This window comes from Nicotiana attenuata, chromosome 10 (genome assembly GCF_001879085.1).
Source record: "Nicotiana attenuata strain UT chromosome 10, NIATTr2, whole genome shotgun sequence".
NCBI classification, from domain to species: Eukaryota; Viridiplantae; Streptophyta; class Magnoliopsida; order Solanales; family Solanaceae; genus Nicotiana; species Nicotiana attenuata.
The window spans coordinates 5342537-5350541 of record NC_031998.1 but is presented as its reverse complement, the minus strand read 5'-3'; the positions used below and the strand labels follow the sequence as shown (position 1 = coordinate 5350541).

The window sequence follows — 8005 nt, the reverse complement described above, 5'->3', positions numbered from 1 at the left end:
ATCGGGTTTGGGTATGATAGGAAAGGGTATGGGTCGGGTTACAATAGAATTGGGTCGATTAATTAGGGTGTGATTGGGGGTCCAATTTGGGCTAAAATTGAAATACAAAAGGGCTGTCATTTAAATAGCCAGTTTTCCCCTTTTTAATTTATAAAAATAGTAAAAAAAATGACTTGAAAATAAATTAAAGGTAATGGACCAATTAATAGCATATAAATATTAATGTAAAAATACTAAAAGTGATTTTATAATTATAGAATGCCGTTAATCGTAAAATAGGCTATAATTACAATTATATGCAATTAGCTTAAAAAATACCAAATAAATGTATAAAAATATACAAAAATAATCCCAATTATATATTAGGGTAAATATGAGAATGAAATAAATTATTCACTAAATAATACTAGTTTGGGACTAATTATTGAATTTTGTAGTATTAAAATAGACAATAAATTGGTTTTAAATTCTTAAGAAAAATAAAGGAAGAATACCAAAACTTTGTGGTATGATTATATATGCCTGTACATGCTATTTTGAAAGTATTTTGCATATATAAAAATATAGGAAAAAATTGGGTATTAACAGACGTGTCCATTCATATGCGGCTCACATACTCCTGCGTGTACTTCATTCATGATTCTTCCGACCTCTTGGGCATCCACACATCTCAAAAGGTTCAAATCTGGAGTCCGTTTGCACAAAACTTCTTCGCTCAAGAAAAAAAACTCGGCAAGCCTTCTAATGGTTCTTTTTTGATCTCCACTGGCTTGCTCGGGATATTCCCTTGTTTTCAAAAACATCTTGATATCATGGTACCATGGCTGAACAATTGGCTCCACCTCAATTGTATTGCAATAACCATGTCTTTCTTGGATTTGGATTTCCAACGGGTCAATGTGGACATTGCCTGGATACGACAACATCGAGGCCAAGGTAGCGAGTGCATCGGCTAACTCATTGTGAAACCGAGGAACGTACCTGAACTCAATAGATTTAAACCGTTTGCTAAGATCTTCCACATGTTGCTTGTATGGTATAAGCTTGACATCCCGAGTTTCCCGTTCTCCCTGAGCCTGTCGGATAATCAGATCTGAATCTCCCGTGATTACCAATTCTTCCACATTTTAGTCTATTGCCATGTTCATACCCATAATACAGGCTTCATACTCGGCAGTGTTGTTGGTGCAGAAAAACCGAAACCGGGTTGTGGCCGGATAGTGCTGACCAGTGGGTGAGATCAAAATTGCCCCAATCCCGACACCTTTTGCGTTCACCGCTCCATCTAAGAACATTGTCCAAGCATTGGCGTCTTCTGAAGTTACCTCAACTGAATTCACTTCCCCGTCCAGAAAGTAAGTACTCAAAGGCTGATACTCATCATCAACAGGGTTTTCAGCTAAGTGATCCGCTAGAGCTTGAGCTTTCATTGTCGTGCGAGTGACATAGACTATGTCGAACTTAATGAGCAGGATTTGCCATTTTGCCAACCTTCCTGTGGGCATCGGCTTCTGGAATATGTACTTTAAAGGATCCAACCTGGTGATGAGGTAGGTGGTGTAGGTCAACAAGTAATGCCTAAGCTTCTGAGCGATCCAAGTTAAGGCGCAGCAATTCCTTTCCAACAAAGTGTATTTGGCTTCGTAACTTGTGAACTTTTTGCTCAAATAGTAGATTGCCTGTTCTTTCTTCCCGGTAACATCATGTTGCCCTAGGACACAGTCGAAGGAATTCTCCAGGACTATCAGGTACAAAAACAAAGGCCTCCCAGGTTCGGGTGGGACCAAGACTGGCGGGTTCAACAGATATTCTTTGATTTTGTCAAAGGCTTCTTGACACTCAACTGTCCATTTAACAGCGACATCTTTCTTCAACAGCTTGAATATGGGTTCACAGGTGGAAGTCAACTGAGCAATGAACCAGCTGAGGTAATTCAACCTTCCCAACAAACTCATAACCTCTTTCTTGGTTCTCGGAGGAGATAAATCCCGAATAGACTTTATTTTCGTTGGATCTAGCTCAATGCCCCTCCGACTAACTATAAATCCCAGAAGTTTCCCAGACGGAACTCCAAATGCACATTTTGCCGGGTTCAGCTTCAAATCATACTTGCGCAGACGCTCAAAGAACTTTCTCAGGTCCCGAACATGGTCATCTTGTATTTTGGACTTAATGATCACATCGTCCACATACACCTCGATTTCTTGGTGCATCATGTCATGAAAGATAGTAGTCATAGCTCTCATGAATGTTGCCCCGGCGTTCTTCAGACAAAAAGGCATGACCCTGTAATAATAGGTGCCCCAGGGTGTGGTGAAGTCTATCTTTTCCGCATCTTCTTCATCCATCAAGACCTAATGATATCCAGCATAACAATCCATGAAAGACTGTATCTCATGTTTGGCACAATTGTCAACGAGGATGTGGATGTTTCGCAGAGGAAAGTTGTCCTTGGGACTTGCTTTGTTCAGATCCCGATAGTCAACACACACTCGGGTTTTCCCATTTTTCTTCGACACTGGGACTACATTAGCCAACCATGTGGTGTATCGGACCACTCTGATCACACCCGCTTTCAACTGCTTGGTGACCTCTTCTTTGATCTTGTCACTAATGTAAGTTTTGAACTTTCTTTGTTTTTGCTGGACAGGGAGACAGTCGGGGTAAGTTGGCAATTTGTGCACCACCAGATCAACACTTAGTCTTAGCATATCATCGTAGGACCAAGAAAACACATCTTTGAATTCAAACAAGAGTCGGATAAGTGCATCTCTAGTTCTTTCATCTGTGTGAATGCTTATCATGGTTTCTTGGACCTCATCTGAACTACCAAAATTTACTAGCTCGGTTTCATTTAAATTTGGCTTAGGCTTATTCTCAAATTGTTCCAATTCTCGATTTATTTCCCTAAAAGCCTCTTCTTCATCGTATTCCAGTTCTTGATTCATTGTTTCACAATTAGACAGCGTGTTTGGATCTGGGCATGAAGTCCGCAAGCATGTCGTGTTATTTAAAGCCACATTATTAGAACTGAAAGAAGAAATAAGAAAAAGTAACAAAAATCAGAAAGAATAAAGAGAGAGATTCATGAACGATGAAATATTGATTTCATTTCATTGAATTTTGAAGATAACAGGGCTTACATTGGAATTTAAAGGCAGTAAACTAAAAGAGACACCCGAGTTACACCCTGGGATAGCTCGTGATGTAGAAAAGGTGGCAAGACTGGACTACCGAGATTCCCGCCTGACTGGGAACGGAGTAGCCTTCCAGTTTTGCAACTTGGCATTGGGCCCCATATATAGCACCTCAGTGGTGTTCGAGCCTTCTCCCGGCTGGACCATGTGGGTTTCATACAGCATCTGCCTCATAGCTCCACATATTTCTTCTATCTCTTCAGTTGTAAAGGCCTCATCTTCCTCTTATGTGTACTTGGGCTTGACGAATGTTTCGAACAGATGCGGGATTGGCTGAGGCAAGACCCAACCATTGTTCTTCCGCTCATTTGCCCACGTTTCATCAGTTGGCGTGGCCTGAAAACCCATACCAAAGAACTTCTCGCTAGCAGCCAGAGTGATAGGTTCTGTGATACCTTGCAATGATGTCCCGAGCCCCTTCCTGGGCTTATAACCATGCCTGATCATTTCCTTGGCAACCATAATTGACGCATTTGAGAGAAAGGGTTGAGGACACGGGCTTCCTTCTTCATATTGGTCTGCGACCACAACCTCTAAGGCTTGATAGACTATATGTTTGCTACCTTCCCTTGCTTCAAGACATGGGACTGACGGGTCCCTATAAATTGATTGCTCGTCCTCTCCGTGGACCACGATCTCCTGATCTGCATATTCAAATTTCACCATCTGGTGGAGAGTGGAAGGTACGGCTCCCGCCGCGTGAATCCAATGCCTTCCCAAGAGGAAATTATAAGAAGTATCCATGTCTAGGACCTGAAATGTCACCTCGTAATCCACAGAACCAATAGTCAAGATCAAATCGATCTCGTTTATGGTGTCTCTCTTGATGCCATCAAAGGCACGCACACAGACATTGTTAGGCCTGATTCTCTCGGTCCCAATCTCCATTCTTTGCAAAGTCGAGAGACTGCAGATATCAACTCCGGATTCGCCATCCAGCATGACTCTTTTCACAAAGTACCCCTCTCATTTAACTGTCAGATGAAGGGCTTTATTGTGGGAAGCCCCTTCCGGGGGCAAATCATTCTTGCTAAATGAGATCTGGTTGATTGCGAAGAATCTTTCTGCCATCCTTTCCAATTGCTCAACAGTGGTTTCAATCGGAACATAAGCTTCATTGAGGGTTTTTATCAACACTTTCTGATGCTCGGTTGAGCTCAGCAGCAGAGACAGGAGTGAGACCTGTGAAGGAGACTTTCGGAGTTGGTCTATTACCTCATAGTCAACAGTTTTCATTTTGCGAAAGAATTCTTCGGCCTCCTCAGCACTAACGAGCTTCTTGAGTGGGAAACGCTTCTTTTTGGCTTTGTTCAAATCCTCCAAGTTAAGGTATTTCTCAGCTGGGTTAGTTTCATTTGTTTCCTCCAGGACCTCTTTTCCCTTGTATGTCACTACCGCTCTATTGTAATTCCATGGGACGGCAGTGGGGTCTGTCATGGGCTTCTGCGGGTGCGCGGCCAATAACCACGGGCTCATTTAGCCTTGGTGAAATTACTGGCCCCCGTACCACATATGTCCCTTTAGGCACGTACATCTTAGGTCCCTTGTTCAGCTCGAACCTTTTTGGAGGGCTCAATGTCATTCGTTCTTTCCTGTGACCCCGAGGAACATAAAGAATGGCATCTTTTGGGGGTACTGCCTCGATTTTGGTTTTCACTTTCTTTTCTGCACTTTTGGGGGTGGGTTCATTCTTCTTCTCCCCCTTGTCTTGCTTTGCAGTAGCCTTTGGTTTCTTTTCGACACCAGCGATGGCAATGATGGCTTTCAAGGCGGGATCAAACTCCTTATCTTCGTAAATCATCCCAATAAGAGGTCCGTTGTTGTGGGCCGGTAATGGGTTGTTGGTCACATTAGGAATTTCTTCATCCTTCAGCACTATCCGTTTTTGCTCTATGAGATTCTCAACCGCCCTTTTTAGGGTCCAACAGTCTTCAGTGTCATGCCCTTTCGCTCCCGAATGATAGGCACATCGAGCACCGTGTCGGTAAGAGGGCGACTCTGGGTTTTGCCTGGTTTGGGGTACGGGTTGCAACAAACCCATTTGGACAAGTTTAGGGAAAAGGCTAGAGTATGATTCACCAATAGGCGTGAAATTTGTTCTTCTGGGTGGTTCCCGAGCACGGGCATTGTATGGAAAATTATTTTGAGGGGGTCGGGGATTATATGGAGCTTGGTGAGGAGGGTTGTTTCTAGGGAATGGAGCTCGGTTTTGGTTAAACTGTTGTTGTGGCCGGGCATATGGCTGGGCGTTCATCACTGTGTAAGGCTGGAGGGCTAAAGCATAAGCCACATCCTGGTGGGGATAATAATGCTGTGGAGTGCTTGGTGAGAAATAACTTCTGGGCGGACGAGGGTTTCTCGGACCTGAAGCCGCCATTGCCACTTCTTCCTTTTTCTTTCTATTCGCTACACCTCCGAACCCGCTTTGAATTGCTTGGGACATAGCTCTTATGGCAGATTGGCTCAATGTGCGCCTTGTCTTCAGACCGTTCTCGACCATCTCACCAATCTTGATGTCCTCAGCAAACGTTTTCCCCATTGCAGACATCATATTCTGAAAGTAGTCAGCCTCTTGGGCTTGTAGAAAAACACTCACCATTTCTGTTTCATCCATCTGGGGCTTGACCCTGGCCGCCTGTTCGTGCCATTTAACAGCATATTCTCGAAAACTTTCCGATAACTTCTTCTTGAGATTCGACAGAGTATTCCTGTCGGTAGCTATGTCTATGTTATACTGAAACTGCCTAATAAAATCTCGAGCTAGATCATCCCAAATGTGCCGACGGGATATATCCTGATCCATGTACCACTCGGATGCAATGCACACTAGACTCTCTCCAAAATAAGCCATGAGAAGCTCCTCTTTTCCACCTGCTCCTCTCAGTTGATTGCAGTACCTCTTGAGGTGGGCGATAGGATCCCCATGCCCGTAGTACTTTTCGAACTTGGGAGTTTTAAAACCCAGGGGTAGGTGGACATGTGGAAACATACACAAGTCAGCGTAGGATACTCTCTTTTGACCACTTAAACCTTGTATATTCTAAAGGCTCTATTCCATGCTCCTCATCTTCCGAGTAATTTCTTCATGCTCGGGGTTTTTGTAGTTTCTTCCTGTCCCGCGGTAAACTCATATCGGGGCTGTTGAGGGTAGGACTCGTTTATGGTGGAAAGGATGGTACTTGAAAAGTAAAAGGTGATGAATCAAAGTTTGGCCTTGGCAAAGTGGGTTGTGCCGTGACCGAGGAAGGTGGCACAGTGAATATGTTGGTCACACCCGAAAATAACACCCGGGGGCAAACCTCAGAAGGTGTTCCGGCAAAGTGGGCTGAGATGGTAGGATATCCAAGCGGAGTGTTTGTGTAATTTATTGGGACGTTGGAAGTTCCACTTGCCTCGGGAAGTAGCTCAGGGAAACCAAGTATCGTACTCGGTGGCTCTCTACCATTGGACCAGGCGTCCTACGTTTCCAACATGCAGAGACGCAGAACCCTGTTTTCCTTAGCAGCGGCTGACTCTGAAGTTGGGATGGCCGAGATCGGGCTATCCTCAGGGATAGGAACTGTTGGCAGATGACTCTCTAACGACATTTCAACGCTTCCTATTGATCTTGTGAAGTAGGGATGTGAAGCCAAATTACCACAAAACCAACCACCTTAATATAGAACCTACTTGTAGCAAACACAACAAACTGGTTAGTGCGAGACAATTAACACATAGGGAATCGCACATTGGGGTGTGATGCACCTATACAGTTAAATGTGTTTCTATATGCTTTGCAACGGTTGCATGTTTCATCCCGGCTTTCGTTTATCTCCCCAACTTTTCCTTTCCTTTGGGCGCTTTTCATCTTTTGTTCTTTTTGCACTTTGTCATCATTTTTTCCCCTTGTTTTCTCTCTTTTTTTTCTCTCTCTTTTCCTTTTATTCAAATTATTTAAAAATCATGACCGGATCCTGCCTACGTATCACGACGCCGCATGAATCAGATCATCAAGTAGTTCAAGGAATGAATGCAAAAAATAAAGAAACAATTTTCGGGGTTTTCCAAATTTTCATTAATAAAACTTCTACTTTTCTGAGTTACAAAAGACTCCATCATACTTTTTCTAGGAATTTAAAACTACAAACAGACTCGAAACATACTTTAAAAATAAAAATACAGACTCGAAAAAGAGAAAACAATCAAGAGTACATCAGTGCCTCCAGATCTGCCCTAGGAACACCAACTGGTCTTGTTGCGGGCCTATGTGCCATGTCGTCCTGGAGGCGATAGAGATCATCCATTATTTGGCAAACAAAGATCATTATTGTGGCGAAGAACATGGAGCTGGTCATGTCCTCGCACTCGTTACATTTCATCACAATATAGTCGACGATTCTTCTAACCCTTTCCCTGATGATGCCCTTTTCTTGCAACAACCGCCCAATCTGCTCAGATCTAGCCTCCAAGACCCGGGTGGCTGCATGATTCTGTTCTTGCAAATGCAGTAGGTCTCCCTCTAGCTGTGCCATCAGAGCGTAGCAATGTTCTCTCTCGGCTTTGAAGCTCTTGGCTTGTTTAGCCATTTCACCTTCGAGGCTGTTAAGCTCCTTTTTCCAACCCGTGACCCCTCTTTCGTATCTTTCTTTCAACTGTCGAAAGAAAGTTGCTCGTTCTTCTGCATTTTTGGCCAACTTTGTTCGTACTTTTGCTAGTTCAGACTCAGTCTTTGGCAAATCATCTTCACAGTCACGTACTTTTTGTGTAAGGTTGTAGATGAGCCTTTTATCTTTTCTGCTTCTGCCCGGGTTCTCGGCTGCTATTCTTAG

The 8005-nt window shown here is 43.5% G+C and overlaps 1 protein-coding gene across 1 annotated transcript; it reads right to left on the bottom strand.

Moving 5' to 3' along the window:
- LOC109233553 lies at positions 4164-6784 on the bottom strand. Its single transcript, XM_019399439.1, has 4 exons — positions 6660-6784; positions 5417-5905; positions 4730-5206; positions 4164-4596 (listed from the first exon to the last, which is right to left on the bottom strand). The coding sequence occupies exons 1-4, from the start codon at positions 6782-6784 to the stop codon at positions 4164-4166; spliced, it is 1524 nt and encodes a 507-aa protein (XP_019254984.1).

Bases quoted from the DNA above. Each gene is read 5' to 3' on its own strand.
- LOC109233553 (XM_019399439.1), bottom strand. From the start codon at position 6,784: ATGTCGTTAGAGAGTCATCTGCCAACAGTTCCTATCCCTGAGGATAGC. The intron at 5,906-6,659 runs GTAGGACGCCTG...AGCTACCGACAG, and splicing joins CGTCTCTGCATGTTGGAAAC to GAATACTCTGTCGAATCTCA. The intron at 4,597-4,729 runs GTACGTGCCTAA...GAATTACAATAG, and splicing joins CTGAACAAGGGACCTAAGAT to AGCGGTAGTGACATACAAGG.